This window comes from Ruditapes philippinarum, unplaced genomic scaffold (assembly GCF_026571515.1).
Source record: "Ruditapes philippinarum isolate M1 unplaced genomic scaffold, ASM2657151v2 ctg578_1_1_1_1, whole genome shotgun sequence".
Classification (NCBI taxonomy): domain Eukaryota; kingdom Metazoa; phylum Mollusca; class Bivalvia; order Venerida; family Veneridae; genus Ruditapes; species Ruditapes philippinarum.
In genome coordinates, this window is record NW_026865402.1 from 24093 (window position 1) to 45678 (window position 21586).

General features: G+C 32.4%; 1 protein-coding gene across 1 annotated transcript; it reads left to right on the forward strand.

The window, feature by feature from the left end:
- Positions 1-469: 469 nt before the first annotated feature.
- On the forward strand, positions 470-19775 carry LOC132728893 (solute carrier family 23 member 1-like). The gene is made up of 12 exons (XM_060714590.1): positions 470-764; positions 9104-9261; positions 10288-10391; positions 11279-11367; positions 12006-12187; positions 13105-13225; positions 14369-14525; positions 14667-14920; positions 15640-15769; positions 16173-16316; positions 16867-16962; positions 18845-19775. The coding sequence occupies exons 1-12, from the start codon at positions 654-656 to the stop codon at positions 19126-19128; spliced, it is 1830 nt and encodes a 609-aa protein (XP_060570573.1). The 5' UTR covers positions 470-653; the 3' UTR covers positions 19129-19775.
- The last annotated feature ends 1811 nt before the right edge of the window (positions 19776-21586 follow it).

The following is a 21586-nucleotide window of genomic DNA, read 5'->3' on the forward strand; positions in this document are numbered from 1 at the left end:
AGGTCAATAAAATCAGACTATATCTGTGTAGAAAATTCTGAAAGCGCTTGATCATTTTCATTATAATATACTTAAAATAAAGTAAAAATAACTCTGAAATTAAGTGACGTCTAAAAAAATTGTCAAAAAGAAGGGATCGAACCTCGGACCTCTCATACATTAGGCAATCACTTAACCGACTTTGCTATTGCGGATGTTACGAGAACCTACATTAAGCTAGTGGGAGTTTTCCAAACATTAGTTATATACTCAATATTAATTCTCGTAAAATAAACGGACAAAACCGAAGTAGGATCGAATATTTAAATGAGTGCAATAATGTATTCATAATTGACAGGTCAATAAAATCAGACTATATACACCGAGTTAAACCCACGTGGAGAGAATATCACATTACACAAAAACAATATATTCTCTTTCGTTTCGCATGATGTATTTGTGGTCACATGATTTCATAATTTTCATTGAATGAAACGCAGTTGTAAATCATAAATAGTTTGAATTCATTAATGGATTAAAATCATTTGATAACTGCTTTTAAGTATCATTTAAAGGAATATGTAACAATACACTATTTACCTGTAACATTTTGTGATTTTTTTATTTAATTGAGCATGACTATAAATATGGACAAAAACTAAGACGTAGAGTGAATGATGAAAATACAGACAGAGAGAGAGGTTGATCCTAGGACTCTCAATGGTATACTTTTCACTGTTTCGGAATCACCTCCGTGGTATTTATGCATCTTATTTGGATTTCAGGTAAACATTAATATTTAATAACGAATGATTAATGGTGAATTGTTTTGCTCACTCTCCCACTCCCACCCACACCCAAAAAACTCAAACTCAAATAATTTTATTGCATTAAACATACAATATATGTTTAAAGCACATACGTACAATATATCTATAGGCAGAAGACATGGATTTTTCAAGAAGCACAAACATACAATGTAAAACATATGCACTGATTCTCATAAGAATTGTGAAATTGACAGATCAAAAGTCGAAAAAATCGATCTCCTTAATAGTGCCTATTTTTGAAGATTTCGAAAAGTAGAACCCTTAAATGAGACAATTGTGAAATTTTTTGAACATCAACCAAATACTTTGCGAGTACTACTCTCTGAAAGAAGCAACCCTAGTTGTAAAATTTATCCTATTGTAATGTAGGCTACTACCAGTTTATTAATTAAAACATTCCGAATTTCATTAGAAATATTAAACATATCCACTTCAGAGAACTTTCTTTTTGCCATGTATTCATTACATTTATAAAATAACAAAATATTCCACTATCAAACGCTTGAAGTATTTTTTTCTTGAGCTTGCAAAGTTATCGCGATAAAACGCAATTCTACAAAAGTACGTTTATTTAAAATGCGAATTTTTGATGATTGTTTTCAATTGTATGTATGATTCCATTTATTTGTTCTTATGTTTTGTTTAAACTTTACTTCAATAATGATAATGTGATGAAAAAAAACTTTGCAAACAAAATACATGACTAAAATTTTGTGGTAGAGTCTTTTTGACAGAACATCAATTGTCTCGGACATTACGTAATCCAGTAAAAATATTTGTTGTTGGTAATAGTAATAGTTATTATTACTATCATTTTATTATACAATCATTTTTTAAGTTTAAACTTAATATTATTAAGTGTGTTCATTTAAGCTTGAGTTAATAGCATGAGTAAATAATATTGTACAAACGAATTAAATTACGAGTATAACTATGTATCCGGCATACAAAAGAAGTTATATATACCTGTCCTTATATTAATATCAATGTCATAAAACATATTTACTGAGATCGTGGGCATATATGCAGCGTACAGAATAACAATACATATATTACAATTCATGCCTTTGATATTATTAATCACACCGTACAATCAAATGGGCAGACAGCTGTTCCAGCGTCAACAGCTGTACCAGTATATACATGTCGGCGCGGGGAATACAATTGACGTACGGTAAGTATTCATCTATTTTTAACATATCCCAACTGAATTCGAGTAAATCAATGTTATGGATTCATAGTCAACATCCAAAGGAGCATGCTAACAAATTTCTGGCCCTGTGCAAGCTTAACTTCACATGAATTTTGACTGAAAATAACCACACTATCCGATGAGATGCGGTATTTTTAGTTTGAACTCACAAAAACTTATATTTTCTCATGATAATTAATCCTTTTTCATACGATTCGTAAACGTCAACATTTCGTCATTAAACATTCCAAACCATACCTTCAAAAAAGCTTTTCTGTTAAAGTTATAAGGTATTTAAGTTTGTGTGTCATCAAAATTTTAGTAACGTTATCAGCTGTTCGCCTCTTTTTAATGATAACATCGACAGCAATTCATCGGCAAGAACGAATAACGCTGAAAGCTGTTCAAAGAAACAATTACATGCATTTACAACAGCGCTTTTGTCCTACAGTAACTAGGAAAGAGTAAAACTTTTTTTGTTAATTAAGAATATTACTTTATTCATGATACTTTCTAATTATATTCTTTTTATTATTACTTTCTATTATTTGTAATATCTTAGGTTAGAGACCTTGATCTCCATTTACCGCACTGTATTTCAATATAAAACGGTAGCAAAACCTATGAAAGGGACTCCACTAAGGTTTTTTGACATGACGGGACTGGAAATATTTTTTTGAGATTATTTCTCCATTTGATGTAGATCTATACTAATAACTTATATGCAAAATTTCAGATCATTAGCTTGCTCCGTTTTTCCAGAATATTATAATAGTGAAAAAATGACCCAAAATTGAAAAGAGTTTAAACGCTTTTCACTTAAATCGGACTGAGAATGGCACAAACATATGATTTTCAATGTATTTCTCCTATATTTCTTGGTTATATTTTATTAATATTTATGTTTTAGTGCTCATGTTTTTTTATGTTAAAAAATAAAATTTATGTTTTTAGGCTTATAAACCTCAGTGGAGTTCCTGTAATAGGTTTATGAAATGTTTAAGTCAAAAGGCAAAGGCAAATTTAACGCTTAATATTCAGTCTTGTAAATGAAGGCATCCATCAATTGTAATTATAAATAATTCATATGATGGACAAGTCCTATGCAGTGAATGGCTGTGTAACCCAAATTATGAAAGTGCATGGAAAAACATGTTGTTATTTATCCTTGAAATCTGGTTTAATGTATAGTGCAATAGAAATAATAACCATTCTTAAAAATTATTCAAATTTTTATTTTTTAAATAAATCATTTTACATGGCAGACATCTCGTGTTACACATCCATTTACTGCATGGGACATGTCTACTATATGCCATTATTTATAATAACACTTGATGGATTTAGTTATAATACAGAGTATTCGTATTAAGAGTTAAATTTGCCTTTACTTTCTTTGAATTTAACATTTCAGAAACATATTAATAGATCTTGCTACCTTTTTATATTAATAATAATAATAATAATAATAATAATAATAATATCTTTATTTAAAGAAGGTTATACATTAATAACATACAATAACAATCATATATATCTTATTTCCAATGTGGCCTTCTGAAATAGAAAACAACAACAACAACAGGACATGCATAGGAAGAAAAATGAATGTATAATATGTAATTTTTAGAATATTACAACTCATATACTTTCTACAGACAATTTGTTTTAACATATACGTATATTGCATCATTCGTCGTTTGTTCATTCGTTCGTTCATTAATTAATTCATTCATTCATTCATTCATTCACTCACTCACTCATTCATTTATATGAACAATATCAATATTGAAATACAGTGCGGTAAATGGAGATATAGGCCTCTCAGCTAAGATACAACAAATGATAGAAAGTAATAATAAATATAATATAATTAGAAAGTATCATGAATAAAGTAATATTTTAAATGAACAAAAAAGTTTTACTTTTTCCTAGTGTCTGTAGGACAAAAGCTCTGAAAATTGTTTCTTTGAACAGCTTTCAGCGTTATTCATCCTTGCCGATGAATTGCTGTCGATGTTATCATTAAAAAGAGGCGAACAGCTGATAACGTTACTAAAATTTTGATGACACACAAACTTAAATACCTTATAACTTTAACAGAAAAGCTTTTTTGAAGGTATGGTTTGGAATGTTTAATGACGAAATGTTGACGTTTACGAATCGTATGTTAAAAGGATTAATTATCATGAGAAAATATAAGTTTTTGTGACTTCAAACTAAAAATACCGCATCTCATCGGATAGTGTGGTTATTTTCAGTCAAAATTCATGTGAAGTAAAGCTTGCACAGGGCCAGAAATTTGTTAGCATGCTTCTTTGGATGTTGACTATGAATCCATAACATTGATTTACTCGAACACAGTTTGGATATGTTAAAATAGATGAATACTTACCGTACGTCAATTGTATTCCCCGCGCCGACATGTATATACTGGTACAGCTGGGGACGCTGGAACAGCTGTCTGCCCATTTGATTGTACGGTGTGTTAATGCTACATCAAATTTTAAGATTTGAACAGAACATTTCAAAAAGGGCACCTTACTAGCCAATATTGAGATAAAATGTATTTTAATTGTTAATTATTATGTGCTTCCTACGTAGTTTAAAATATTTCAATTACAAAGAGCCAACATTGTCTTTTCCTCTTCTACACTTGTAAGTGCGATTGCTACTTATTTCTAATACAGATTTCACCATATTATGACTGTAGAGATGAAGAAAATTTTCAAGATCTGCGTGTATTGTTCGATACTAATATTGTAATGTTTGATACATCGTTGTTATATGTTGTAGACGCTATCATGTGTATAATATTGTAGATGATATATTTTAAACATGTCAGCAACTATGTTAATAGTATCTGATAATATTTTCAGTTATTATAGGTATGTTTATAATAGTAGTTTTTTTACTAACGCGGTGAAACGTTATTGGGGTATGAAACTGATTTAGATGATAATCAACAATATTGCCTCATATATATTTACGCATTTAAATTACAAACACCTATTTACTTTATTTAAACAATATATAATTATGGAATATTTCCTCAAAACAAAAGCAAAATCGCTGAAAACATTAACAAATGTATAGATCATGTTCGATACGAAATGTAGTGAACATTACAATACTAGTACCTGTTATGAAAGGCATATCACTTATAATCTATATCTAAACAATTTCAGTAAGAAAACCTTGCATACAGGTTCTGGCTTTGGAAGAAAATAAATATTAAACGTATTACATCTTTGTTTTTGTAGTTACTAGAATCTGATATTCAGTTACTAGATTCTAAAGCCTTACTTATACAAAATTAAGAAAATTTGATTATAACTGTAAAAATACAAAGGATATATACATTAATGCTGCATCTATGATTAAGTATAACACAAAAATGACTAGTTTAAGTCCTGGTTAATTGAAAATTAAGTATACTAAAGCCATGTTACATTTTTATTGTATTGAACATTACAGTCGCGTACATTACAGACATATGTGTATATAGATATATTAAAAGATTCGTGGGCACAATTCTTTAAGATTTGGTTATTATATATCCCTCCAAATGTAAATCATTTATTAAAAATTCCTTATTTGGGAAATAGTGCATAGAACGCACTAATTTTTAAGTAGCGAACATTACATGCTTAAGTCATCTGGCACAGGCTGTCAAAGTAATAGAATCTTGGTTAATTCTTAAAATTTATCATAAGAAAGATAAGTCTGGCTATAGTAGCATAAGTATTTAATTGTAAATAAACATATAAACGACTTAGATTACTAAGTTATTTTCAGTTATGTGCGGCACTTAATTACCGATGCCAGTAAATTGTGGCGACAGTTCTAAAACATTCTACACATGACAAAGATCAGTCTTTTTAAGTCGGTCAAGCTACGAAAACAGATAAGAGGACATACATACTCCTGCACAAATTAATTTTTTGCCGAAATTGTATAGGTTTTTGAGGTTACACTAGCTCAAACACGAATAATCCAAAATTGCGACAGTCTCGTACATTACATTTCCGATAGCTTCCCTCATAAAATTTTGGTATCGAATGTGTTATCAATGAAGTCTATGGATCAAAAAATTCCCTTATATACTTTTTGCACGTTAGCTATCAAAAAGAAAGTTTTTCTAAATCGATTATGTTCAGAGTGTGCAGCGACATCAATTTCACAATTCGCGTGAGAATAAGTGATGAATTTATTATAAACTTGTTTGAAATTCTGTAAAACTATTTTATAATTAAATTTGCATAATATAAAACTATTTTGTAATTAAATTTGCATAATATAAATGTTTAGAATATCTCTTACAATTATTTTAGATTTAGACAACAATAAATTAGTAAATGTCTGCAATGTAGGCAATGTTTAAGATATTTTTTGAAAACGTAGTTGCCTGTTCTCAAAGTTCGTCATATATTGGTCTATCTACATGTATAAATTAAATTAAGGCTAATACAATCTAACTTCTGAATTCCGGAAGTCTGGATCCATGCTGGTCGCAAACCAACTATGTTGGTTATGTCGTGACGCGGCTCATATGTCATATACAATACATAGTATTTAATGTATTACGACAGAAAGCCCCTGGACTTAAATATTAGCCGGCGCTAGTTGACGTGAGGGATGTTGCTCTTTTTTCATTATTCCCATGTACATACCCAATCAAACCGAGTCTGCATTTCCTTTTATGAAAATTTTCCTTTGAGAGATGCTTCCGAGGGATCACACTTTATCCAGATTTTAATCATTAATTTTTATTTTAACATGTGTATGCAATTATTTTAGTGATGATTCCTGAGAAACAAAGAATTTGGTAACTTGATGGTCAATCATAAACAAAATAACCATGAAAGTGAAGTATGTTGCAATAATTTCATATCTGTATAACTGAATACTTCAACACAAGTATTAAACAAACGAACAGACAAAAAAAAACAACAAACAGTTTCAGTATGGCTGTTATGTGGCTGAAAGGCAGAATTGCAGCCACCGTTTATCCCTGTTTGATCGTAAGAGGCTGGAGTCTATGCATCTCTTAGCTCCAGCAGGTGAGTTGGTTTTGACCCATGGTGTTACTTTAAGCTTGTTAAACCCGAGGTTATATTTGTGACATAAATCGTGTTGATGCGCCGTAAAACCAAAATAAACAAACGGTTTCAATCACTATACCACTCGTTTACAGAGAACATGATAATCTCACCTTTCGATCACCGATTACAAATGGAACAAATTTGTTTCAATTGTTTTTTTTTAATTTACCATTATTGTGGATATTTTTTTCTATTGGTTTTTCCGCGCCTTTCTCCACACTATTTACTTATTAGAAAACAAAGATAATGTTTGAAATCTGCATGCCCCCAAACACAAACAAGCCGAAATATTTCAAGAAATAAAACTTGAGAAAAATGTCCTAAGATTTAAAAAAAAAAAAGTAAAAAGATTGAAGATTAAAAAATTAATCAGCATGTTCTTTACGATAAATGACCATAAGTCTACTCAGTGACTAACACAGTAAGGGCTATTGTTGTTTATTTTAACCTCTTTTTGGTAATTTACGTGGAATGAAAGTGTTGCTTCAATGTGTAAAATACCCTTTTTGTTCACTTAATCTAAATATATTTTCAAAATTATATATATGGGGACATGCTGCTTTAAAGCTTTTAACAAAAATTATTTATGCGTTAAGTATTTCGCATAAGATAAAAATCTAAAGTATTATTTTATATAGGTAAATAAAATGAAGTGAATATACTGTAACCTAAATTTTAATGAAGCCAAAGCACTTTTAATATGTTTTGTAGATTATGAAGATATTTAGTTATGAATTGAATGAGATAAAAACTGCCTTTATTGAGTATGTAATTGCGTATTGAATTAGCTAAAATTCAAAACCGCAAACCGAAAGTAATGTATTCTTTGAGTATTGTTTAATAATTATTAGGAAACCTTCTACGAATGTAATTGACTTTTTGTCTCATGGAGATGACAAATCCTTCTGGGACAGTGATTGACGGAAAAACATCGCTTTATGTGAATGTATGGTTAAAAACTCAAATAATCAAATAAAAAATGGTTATCACTAGTTAATGTGTGAGATTGTAACGTTTGATGTTTTGGGGAAATAATTGTCTTGTTTCAATTATAGTACACACTCCATACACAAAAAACAAGCTGGTAAACTGAGCCTGTAATTTCATGAAAATTATATCACGATGCACATGCTTTTTACATAAAGTTATTAAACACAAATATAACAGCATATTTGTTAACTTGATTTTTACGAATCAAAATAAAACTAATTAACACAACATGACATTAACTACTAATAATAACAGCTCCTTCCATTGGCCAAAAAAAGCATTCCATATATGAGACGACGCCAACAAGATTGTTTCCTTGTGTGTTTCTAGTATTATATACAAAAAAAAACATTTCAGCGAAATCCAGCAAATGATTTAACACAGTTATTCTAATGTTGTAAAGTCTCATTAAGCCTTATTTTTATTTTTAAAATGCTAATTAGTTTTTGGTGGTCTATTACAGTTTCCAAAACCTTTTTTTCATTAGCCATATACATGAGTTATATTTTGCCTCTTTTGCGTTTGGCAAAAAATGCGAATAATTTATTTTTACCATATAACTATCCGCTTATCTCGTTTTTTGTTTGTTCGGAACACCCCGGCTATTATTCATAATAACCTAAGGTCGAGAAGATGAGATTGCATTAAATAAGAACGGAAAGCGCGAAACTTGACAGTACTATTGTGACAGTACGACAGTATGATGGTGACAGTACGACAGTACGATTTTGACAGTTTACGATGGTGACAGTACGACGGACTGTCACCATCATGCTGTCGTGCATTGATATCGTATTGTCGTATAGTCACCATCGTAATGGCGCACTAACACCTTCGATCGTCTCAGAGAAAACGTGCTGGCCATAACGTAACACCGTAAAATACTGAGTAGTGATCATTGTCCGTGTATGCTCGCCATGTGATGAAATACGCATTTTTGAAAAAAAATCTACATATATGAGTACAAATAAAAATGTTTTGATCTAATTCGACCTTTGATATTGCAGCATTTTCTAACAGCATTTGGAAGTCTGATATCACTCCCGATTCTATTGAGTAAGCTGTATTGTATGGACAGTGACAATGTTGCTCTAAGTGAAATTATCAGTACAGTGTTCTTTGTCTCTGGTATTGTCACACTCCTACAGACTAGTTTTGGTATCAGGTAAGTTGTGCCCGTCTTTCTGTACCATCATCCCGTTTTATATTGGTGTATAACTCGGATACATAACTTGAATACTGTTTCAACAGGAATAATTAAACCCATTTACAACAATCTCATTAAAATCATGCCCTAACTGTCGCTCCACTACCCTTCACTAGGTAGCGATCGGAGAGAAACGGGGCGAAAACATTGATCTGATTTCAATGAGATTGTATTGATAAATAAGATAATTATACTTATTATTATTATTCTGACACAAGAAAGAATTATTAAAATGTTGAAAATTTATGTTTAGTTCATATATAATAATAAGCTCAACGGAGGTATATCGTTTTGGTCTACCATTTAAGCTCCTGTCATGTGAACATTTCTGAACCGTGACATTCCCATAATAAGAAGACATTTTCAAGACTAACGTGTTCATACTAAAAGCGAATGAAATAATAATGATAATAAGGATGATGATGATGACGACGACGATGATGATGATAATAATAATATATGAGATACCTTAAGAAATACATGAAATGTAAATTGTTAAATTGTACAATCATAATATTATATGAATTTAGATTTCCCACGTTCATAATGATGTGCTGTTAATATGTTAATATGCTATATAAAGATATCTAATCATATTCATTTGCGACCTGAAAAGTTTTATTCATTTTTGTTCCGGCATTAGTTGTTTTGTTTACTATATATCACGCACCCTGTTACTTTACACTGCGGATAAGTTTTGTTTCGACCATGATTATATCTTCTGCTATTTCTTTGAATGAAACCACTAAAACTAAATAAAACTAGTGTCATGTGAAAATGATAGCAAGGGTTATTAACTTGATACAGCAGCAAAAACGAGCGGATGAATTATGCTTGATATGTCAAAAAACATCATTTTGTACCGAATTTCAAGGCCATTCACAAGCAAAATGTAGTGAAAACCACTACTCTGCAAACTAATATAGCCTTCAATGAACAAACTGTATACATGGATTTGTATATAGCTATGTATTTTGAAAATAGGTTGCCAATTCTACAAGGTGTATCTGCAAGCTTCCTGGTCCCTATCATAACAATTCTAAACCAACCTGAGTGGAAATGTCCTTACACAGAAGCAAGAAACAAATGTAAGTTAAGCTAGTATTGTAAACTAAAGTTTTTATCCGAGCAGCTATCATACATTGTCTTTGCAAGGTCTGTTTACACATCCAAGCCAAAAATTCTGGCAACCGACTCTAGTTATTTTTCTCAAATTTACGGCAGTTCAGAATTAAAAACAAGGCATTGATATTGGCAATGTTATGATTCATATGAAGAAAAAAGAACAAAAATCACTTTGCCTTCCACGAATTTCAGACAAAACATTCGAAAAATTGTAGACACACAAATAGGTTTTGGGTCCAGTTAGACTGAAGTCCGAAATTGTACTCAATGGCCACATAGTTGAACCATCTTTTGTTTTTGGACATTTCTAAAGTTTTCGTATTTATTTCTTAAGATTAAAGTTTAATTTTAGATAGATAGATTTAGAAATAACGCTTTGAAATTTAGAATTGTTCTGATCTGGATCCATGCTGTTCGCTGTCAGTTAGGTTCTCCACTTGTAATAGAGTTGGTAAGCGAACAGCATGGATCCTGATCAGACTGCGCGGATGCGCAGGCTGGTCTGGATCCATGCTGGTCGCAAACCCACTATGTTGGTTTTGTCGTGACGCGGCTCAAATGTATTTTGAATTCTTATTGATATCTCCTTCTGTCTTTGTCTTTGTTGCACTACTGGCACACTTTGCATTTTGAGTGTATCAAAACGTTTTGTACTCGATTGTCATTTTGTAATTAGTTTTACGTTTAAGAATATACCAGTTTCTAAAAATATATCGCGACTATGTTTCACTTTCTTCATAATTACAAAAACATTACAATAACAAAACCATTACCAATTACAAAACCATTAAATATTACAAAACCATTACCAATTACGAAACAATTACAAATCAAATCATCTATTTAACAGATGGGAATAATGTAACATTCACGGACATTGGTTTACCAGCCGTCGGTAGTTCTGGTCATCAAGAAATCTGGCACAAACGAATTCGAGAAGTAAGCAAGATTTAAGTAGTAATATTTTACACTTTTTGGCCATCTCTTGGCGTGCTTTGATCTTATAAATACATGTAAATGTTTTAAATGCTACTCTCACAGAAAATATGTTCTTAATTCAAATTCAAGTTTTCATTCGTTTTTGTTTAATTTTTCATAATCCTCGCAAGTTCTCCGACTGAAATTTGTGAGTAAATATCTTTTTCAGATTTGGATTAACTTATCAAAGCCCTCACTGTAAAAATACATTTGTAATTTGATTGATCGTATTTTTTGTTTGGTTTTACGTCACGCCACCACAATAAAAGTCTTATGCTTTAATTACAATTGGAGGAAGACCTAAGGTGTCCACCCGCACGAGTGGGCATCTGAGTAGTACCACCGACCCTCCGTAAGCTAGCTGGATAACTTCATATATAAGAATCCTCAGTCCATGTCGAGATTCGAATCCGCAGCGATAAGGGGCAAGTGGTTTAACGTGCGGTTTGAACATAGACTGCTCTTGCATGCACTTTCAAGTTTGTTAAAATGTTACATTATTAACAACCTTGGTTGCTTCGTTACACTTTATAAATATCTTATTCCTTGGCACACATATTATTCTAGCTAATTCACATGATGTTACAATTGTTTTGAAGGTTCAAGGGGCTATAATGATAGCGTCATTGTTCCAAATAGTGATAGGATTTACAGGTGTGATGGGTTTTGCACTCCGGTATTTTGGTCCGCTCGTTATCACACCCACTCTCACCTTAATTGGTTTATCTCTCTTCCAAACCGCGGCAGGAATGGCATCGCAACAATGGTGGATCGCTATAATGTAAGTGCATATGTCAGCATTCTGAATATATATTTTAGATTATCGGTAAATTTTATGAATTCTTAATTGCCATTTAAAAATACATTGTATTTTTAAAAAAAGGAAATACGTTTCTGAAGGATGAAATAAAAAGAACACTTTGTGACCGTATAAAATGGGTTTGTAAAAAAGAAATTGTTCAGATAGACAAATGTTTCGTCCTGTACGGAAATTAAAGAAGCATGCATCAAGATCCATGCTGATTTTCATGAAAATTTTGAAAAATTATGTTAAAATTGAATAAAGAAAGTAATTTCTTCATTACAAACGGCGCTTGCATTCCACGTAAATTACTAAAAAGAGGTCAAAATATGCAAAAACAGCCCTCACTTCGTTAGTCAAGCAGTAGAAATGTGGTGATTAGTATTGCAAAATCAGTCATTAATCGCATAAAACATGTAAATTATGATTTTACTTGTCTTATAATCCTGATACATTTTTCTCAAGTTTGATTTTCTTTAAATGTTTTTGGTTCATCTGGAGGCATGCAGCTTTAAGCATTATTTATAAAAGAACATTTAAAAATCTAAATCGTAAATCCGATCACTAATTAAATTTGGTATACAAATGTTAGTACTTTGTACATAATACCATTGTTGATTTGAAAATACTAATTATTGTTAGCTAATTTGCATATGAGCCGCGCCATGACAAAACCAACATAATGGGTTTGCGACCAGCATGGATCCAGACCAGCCTGCGCATCCGCGTGCTGTTCGCTATCAGTTTCTCTACTTGTTATAGAGTTGTAAGCGAACAACATGGATCCTGATCAGATTGCGCGGGTGCGCAGGCTGGTCTGGATCCATGCTGGTCGCAAACCCATAATATTGGTTTTGTCGTGATACGGCTCATATATAGACGTATAATTCTTGCAGGACGATATTGCTTATTACCATACTCAGTCAATATTTGAAGAATGTCAAGATACGTTGTCTACCTAGAAGGACTAACGAGTCGGGAGTAAAACAAAAGTTGCCAGTATTCACGCTGTTCCCGGTATGTTTAACGGACCCACTTTACATCATTATTGAATGTTTCATTCCCTGCGGTCTGGAGACCGCAGGGTATTGGTACGCGTTTAACTTTTGAGGCATGGAGGAGCACGTGACCTGTTTTCGGTACATGGAGGAGCATGTGATCTGTAAACCGTACATGATTGGTTAATTGACCTTTTTCGAAAACCTAGCTAAATACCGTTTGCCGATACGTTACGGATTTACCTCTAGGGAATTAGTCCGAACTACACCTAATTAAGAACAAAAAACTATTACGTGATATTTCTAATTTTCTAGAATTATTTTACCGTTTAGGTTGCAAAAACTTGAATGATGTGTTTGAAAATTATCAATGTTTCTTTAAAATCTATCTCAAATTTTACAAATACTGTAAATCTACAAAATTAAAATATTCGTAGTGGCATCTGCCATAATAAATAGAGATATTTTCTGCGTAAACTTGTGTGTTTACTTTATTATTTTTTTGCTCGGAATTATTCATAAAATGGTAGGCCTATTTAATCATTTTCTTAAAAAGAAATAATTGTTTTATCTTCGGCCTTCTCCGGTCTTCAACGGTCACCACTTTCCAAAGACCTTCTTCTATATTGATCGATTATTGTTAACTATATTCCTGATACAAACGTTTATTTACCCCCCACCCCCCCAACACACAAAAAAAAATGTTGAAAATAGTTAAATGTACGGTGGATGAAATATCTTTATATCATTAAAAATGTTCACGCAGGAAACCATTTTACTTGTTGTAATTTTGAATGTTATTAATAATTAATAACAATAGACCAAGTGACCTTAATAAGTATATTGTAATATATCTTGCTAAATTATAACACATTCATCCTGATGCAATTACATTGTGCATTCTATACTACTAATTCTTGTTGTAGAAGTAAAACTAATAAATATAGCATACCCCTCATACCCCATTTCACAAAATACCTATTAAGGAAAGCTCGATATAAAGTCAAATTGGTTTTTGTGTAGACTGTTAGTAAATTTATTGTCTTCATTTCCTATTGTATACATTGTAAATGATTTATATATTCATTACATGTATTTATAATATATGTGGCCTTTATGAAGATGGCTATTTTTTTACTATTTTATATCTCATGGTATATAGGTTATGAATGCAATTCTTTTATCATGGGGTGTATGTGCAATTCTAACGGCAACCGGGGCATTGCCTGACAATCCTGGGGAATGGGGATATGCTGCCCGCACCGATAGAAGTTTACAAGTTTTACAAAGTGCCGAATGGTTCCGATTCCCATATCCAGGTTGGTAAATAATGTGTATAAAATACATACAATGTTCTCTGCTATTTTTTGTTTTTGAACACGCTTCTGTCGCGCAGGATTTGACTGTCCAACAAAAAGTGCAGTTCGAAGGTTTTGACAATTAAATGATTTTAATTTTAGGTCAATGGGGTTTGCCTACTGTAAGCGCTGCAAGCGTGTTTGGGATTTTAGCGGGCGTTTTAGCAGCCATGTTGGAATCAATTGGAGACTATTACGCATGCGCAAAATTATCTGGAGCGCCACCTCCCCCACAACACGCGATAAACAGGGCCATATTAGTAGAAGGCTTCGGTTGTTTTCTTGCTGGGCTATGGGGTACGGGACAAGGTACAACTTCGTTTGGTCAAAATACAGGAACTATTGGTATAACTAAGGTACCTTGTAGTCTCTTGTCGTCGCTTACATTAAACTTCTTGTTTGAAATCAATTTAAGACATAGTCATAATTATGCGATTTGAAAACTACATTTGTAAAAATGCGTGTTTTAAAACATCCGTAATGACTTAGGTTTACATGCTTGAAAATTTTCATTGATATGTCTGATAATTTAAGCTTTCAGCTCACCACTCTGGCACCTTTCTAGTATAGTCCGCTAAGATATTCAGCATACAACGTGTATTTATACATTTGAATATAGACATATTCGCAGTATTTTAATCAACTTGCATAATTGTTTGCACTGTCATACAAGTCATATACATGTAGCTACATGTATTTCTACCATCTCCAAAAGGTGTTATGAATGAACTAAGAGTCTTCTTGTCCATTGAAACATGTAGTAATTTTAACATCTAGTCTTATATTTCATCATTTAAGAATAACTAAATAAAAAATTTTTTGTAATTATCAGGCCTAGTAATAATTGTACTGAATGGAATCTGAGTGAATCACATTTTGATATTCATATGCAATGATAATAATTTACATATTCAGGTGGGCAGCAGATTTGTTGTTCAGGTTGCGGCATGCATCATGTTGGTTCTTAAATAAAAATTTTTTGTAATTATCAGGCCTAGTAATAATTGTACTGAATGGAATCTGAGTGAATCACATTTTGATATTCATATGCAATGATAATAATTTACATATTCAGGTGGGCAGCAGATTTGTTGTTCAGGTTGCGGCATGCATCATGTTGGTTCTTGGCTGCGTGGGTAAATTCGGGGCCGTATTTACTTCCATACCACAACCTATTGTCGGAGGAGTCTTCATGGTCACATTTGGTATTACTTCCCTTTAAATGATCCCTATAGGTTTACAGTTATTATTTTAATTGAATGTTTATTGTCATTAAGAAACCAATGAGAGCTATGGCCTATACATGATTACAGGTAATTCCATATCTTATTTCTGTTAATATTTTTCAGTTTGAATAAAGGGACTAAAAATTCTTTGAAAATAGGCCATTTTTTTTAGAAAAAAAAAAGCATCTGCAAAAAAGTCAGTTCAGGGGCCGATAACTCAATAACCGGCCGGTGACCCCCATTTTTTTCGCTCGAAATAGTTCTATATTGTCCTATTCGAACAACATGCGAAGTTTTAAGAAAATTCTTCTGAACAGTTTTAATTTTGCCTATATGTCTATATGAAAACCCCCGAACACGTATTTAATTATTTATTATCCAGGTATGGTAACCGGTGTAGGACTGTCAAATTTACAATATGTCGACTTGAATTCTTCTCGGAATGTTTTTATAGTTGGGATTTCTATCTTTTTTGGACTTAGTTTTCCGGTTTGGATAAAAGGGAACCCTGGCGCTATAGACACGGGTAAGTTTTTTTTTAACAAAGGGACACAACTCTTTACAGTCAAACCACCAAAGGGAGAGACAAAATATTGGTCAAAATGTAGCCTTTATTTACAGGGTTATCTATATTCAGAGAGGGCCTTTAACACAAGTTTGACTGTATGTTCGAATCTTACAAAAGTTGTTTTGATAATGTAAGTGTACTGCCTATCATTACAATTTTTGTGTTATGAAATATTTTTAAGAGACAAAAGAATTCATTTCCGAGGTACTATACTGTATAGAGCTTGCTATCTTACAATCTACAAACGTCTATGCCGCACGCTTCCTGATTCAGACTTACTTGGACAATTAAAAGAGTTTAAAACACCAGAAATAAATAACTTCAAATGACCAAATGAAGCTTTAGAAACTTGCATAATACAAATGTAAATAGATTTTCAAAAGTCAATCACAATATGCAAATAAATAAACGGTACAAGAATAAATAATGTGATAAATTTATTCTTATTTTCATTGTGCACGCATGTGAACGCAATGTGCACGCATGTTACATGTAAATATAATTACAGGAAGTGACGTCGTTGACCAGATACTGTCTGTTTTACTAGGTACAAACATGTTTGTTGGTGCTTTAGTTGCCTTTGTACTTGGCAATACTGTTTCAGGTTTGTTCTTTAAAATATCATCGTAAACGTGTAGCCAGTATTTCACATACATGTAGTTATTTTTAGCAACGTTTTTAAAGAAAAAAATACAAAAGAGAAGGAGAAAAAAATGAGAGAAAATAACAATAACAATAATTTAATAATAATTTCATTTAGCATATTATTCTTTGAAAGAATTATGCTATCAAAATTATATGCTTGCTTTGATCAGTTTCAGCAAATCATCATCATCATCATTATCACCATCATCATCATCATCATCGTCGTCATCATCATAATCACCACCATCATCATCACCACCACCATCATCATCATCATCAGCATCCATCATCATCATCACCACCATCATCCTCATCATCCACCATCATCATCACCATCATCACCATCACCACCATCATCATTATCACCATCATCATCATCATCAGCATCCATCATCATCATCACCACCATCATCCTCATCATCCACCATCATCATCACCATCATCATCACCACCACCATCATCATTATCACCATCATCATCATCATCATCATCCACCATCATCATCACCATCACCACCATCATCACCACCACCATTATCATCACCATCATCCACCACCATCATCATCACCATCATCATCACCACCAACATCATCATCCACCATCATCATCATCACCATCATCATCACCACAATCATCATTATCACCATCATCATCATCATCATCATCCACCATCATCATCACCATCATCATCACCATCATCATCATCACCACCACCATCATCACCACCACCATCATCATCACCATCATCCACCACCATCATCACCACCATCATCATCACCACCACCATCATCATTATCATCATCACCATCATCATCATCCACCATCATCATCATCACCATCATCATCATCATCATCATAACCATCATCATCATCATCACCCTCATCACCATCATCATCATCATCATAACCATCACCATCATCATCATCATCATCATCATTGTTAATTATGCTAATATGTTACGAAATCACCGTCGGATACCCATGGCCGATTAATTAGAACTGGTTACTACCATGTTGATATAGCGTCTCCCTCTTACTACACTGTGCAGGACTATATAAAAGATATCAAGGTCATGTATGAGTACGTTTCGTTACAACAAAGTTTAAGGCTCTTTATGCATCAGAAAATGCTTCAAAAGCTTTTCTTTGATGTCCTGTATAGTTTCCAATAATTACATATCTGAACCATCTTTTGCTTCTGTTGCCTATTGATATTTAGTATAGTCATGAAGATTTAGTATTTTGTATGGAAGTCAAAATACTACTTTGTTTAAATTTTGCTACTTTTGTGACATATTATTTCACATTCAGCACCATTGTCTGATATCTAACATGCTCTATCATTATGTCTAATGTCATAATAACAATTATTTCAACGTTATAAAACTTATGTTTGCCCTTTTCACAGAACGAAAAAAATAATGTTTCTGAGGCAAAATGTATTTTTTGTGAAAACCGGACCAGAGCGTTTTATATTGATTGTATTCTTTATTAAGATATATTGTTTACGCCACTTTACTTCATAAATCATTTTCTACAATGTATTTCTAGTCTCCGAAATATCATAATTGAGCCGCGTCACGACAAAACCAACATAATGGGTTTGCGACCAGCATGGATCCAGACCAGCCTGCGCATCCGCGCAGTCTGATTAGAATACATGCTGTTCGCTTACAAACCCTATAACAAGTAGAAAAACTGATAGCGAACAGCATGGATCCTGATCAGAATGCGCGGATGCGCAGGCTGGTCTTGATCCATGCTGGTCGCAAACCCATTATGTTGTTTTTGTCGGGACGCGGCTCATATATCCACATGATATAATTTCTGACTTTATATAGGTACACTTAAAGAGCGAGGAATCCTGTCTTGGATTGGGGATAGTACCACAAGAACAGACACAGAGCGGTCCGAACAAAGCGTTTATGATCTTCCATGTATACAAGACAGGTTAAATGGTATTTCCGTGTTGAGATATTGCCCAATATGTCCATCGTTTACAAGAAAACCAGGGACGGTCGTCAGTCAGCAGAAAAATGGCGGGAAAATGTCGGCTACAGATATACATGAAGGATTTGATGATAAAATTGAAGAGTTTGATTTAGGCGATAACACACGATTGTGATTTTCATGTTTATGCTTTGAATTATTCATATATGTACATGTACCTTATAGATCTATACACATATCACACATTATATGTTTTTTTACTATTCACTAGAACCACAGAAATAAACAGTCTGAGATGTACCGTTATATTCTTTTGATTTTTCTAAATTTTCTTTTCAGAAACAAAAAACAACCATATATTTCAACATAGCTTTTATTCGTCAAAAGACGAATGTTACATGTATTCGGATAAAAGGGCCTTTTTTCAATTTATATTTAGTTAAGCTGTTTCATATTTCTTCTATTTCGACAATTTTTATGTTTTGGCCTCATTATCAGTTTGAAGTGTCGCGAGCAAAAATAACGCTATAAACGGAAATGGTTATGAAGAATTAGGAAATACAGTTTGATAAAGAAACTTTAAATAACACCAACTTTGATAATGTTACTATTTTGAACTTGTTTGTTCAACTCAAGGATCTAATGGACCCGTATGGTAAACATTCAATATCAATATTTAAACCTTTTAGGTTAAATAATATAATTATTAAATTTTTTACACGATTTGAATTATATAACATATATCATCAAATTACATTTTTTGTCTTGTATGTAAAATACGTATGTCTTTAGTTGTAACTCATGATTTGGTCTCCAATGAAAAATGTTTAAGTGTTTGTCTAATTTTAATATAATGTGGAATATTTTATAATGGTATCATTTACAATACATGCATGTACATCATTGTCAAATTTATAGATCAGTTCATACATATGACAAGTCACTTATTGATTAATTTGGTGACCAATCAGTCATTGGGTGACCAATCAGTTAATGATTTGTTGACCAATCACCTATAATGATTAGGTGACCAATAAGTTAATGATACACAAGATATTAAAATGTAATATTAATATACGATTAAATACATGTGTATCTACGAATAAACAGTGCTTACTGTTATTTCAATTTTTCGTTTACTAGTATATTCCTATACTAGTACAGAAATTCCTTCAATGTAGTCAATGTTTTTCTTTGGCAAGATTTCTTATAGTTCGGATCAGAATTTACTATGTACGACTAAAGGCAAGGACAGAAATCATATGATGTTTAATCATCCCAGGGCCTCAATAAAGCAGTTCAACAAATGTGGTTAATGTGTACAGTAAAACCTCTGTAGACCAAGAACCTTTGGAAACAATGATTCTGGATTGCAACACAGGCGTCCGAGACATTTGTCTTACCAAAAAAGGTCAAATGATCATTAAATAACCTCCCCTTGATCAATTAGAACAAAACTACTATCCAAACGTTACTATATATGATATATACTTAATGAAAAATAGTGTATTATATACGATAAACGGATGCTGGATTGTAAATCAAGGGGGATTATTTGATGAAAAAATTAACCATTTTTGGCCAGACAAATGTGCCGTGCCGAATGCCTGGGTTACATTTATTGTCAAATCTTACTCTGGAAAGAACTGATACTGTTGTTGTAAAGAAGTTATTGGCTACCTTTCAGAGGACGCTGTGTACATCTATATATGAATGCATTTTTTACCTTTTTGTCACAGCATTTTAAAGGTTCATTATGTCCCATAGATGTTTTTATTTATTTTTTATTTCTGATAAGCTTTTAACTTTTGGTGCCTTTTATAGTTTCCAAAAAGTTAGTCGTTGGCCAATTAACTGGACCATCGTCTGCTTCTTTTCTCTTTTGGCAATGATTACAGATATAGCCTAGTATTTTGTATGGAAGTTAAAATACTACTTTGTTTTTACTTTCTCTGCTTTACCTTTAGAGAGATTGTTTTGTGAATGTGAATCCATCCAACTGACCGGTGCAAACCAATTTTATTTTAAAACTTTTAAAATAATTTGTCATTCATTCTTTAAAGCGTTTTATTTGTGCAAAAAAGTGTTAATTCTACTAACATTTGTTTTGAAGGAATTCTATGAGCAAATCTTACAAGTGGTGCCTCATTACTTTCGTAACCTTAACTACAAATGTATAAAGTGCGTAAATTGTGATGCCCCCATTAGTCTTCCGTAGTTATCATCGGTCACTGTCATGTCTATGATAGTAACATGTCTTTACGTTATCTGTACTATCTAGAATGATGATTGTATAAATACTCGTGGAATTCATGACCCGTGTATTAAACTGTGAGCATTTTTCAAAAGCACGTACCTCTGTATTGATAAAAAAATGGACTTTTAATACGATTGTTTTTTTGTTTTTTGCTCTCGTACTGTCACCCATAATGCTTTTTGGGGGAACCAAAAAAAACATAATTTGGGAAGTGCCTTTTCATCTTTTGTATATTTGACCGTTTATTTCTGCAATACATAGTTGTTATACTGGAATCTAGGAGTCCCGTGAAAAAATGGATGAATTTACCATTGACGCGAATGTAGATTAAGAATATAATAATAATAGGACATCAGTAAAACTGGGTAAATAAAAA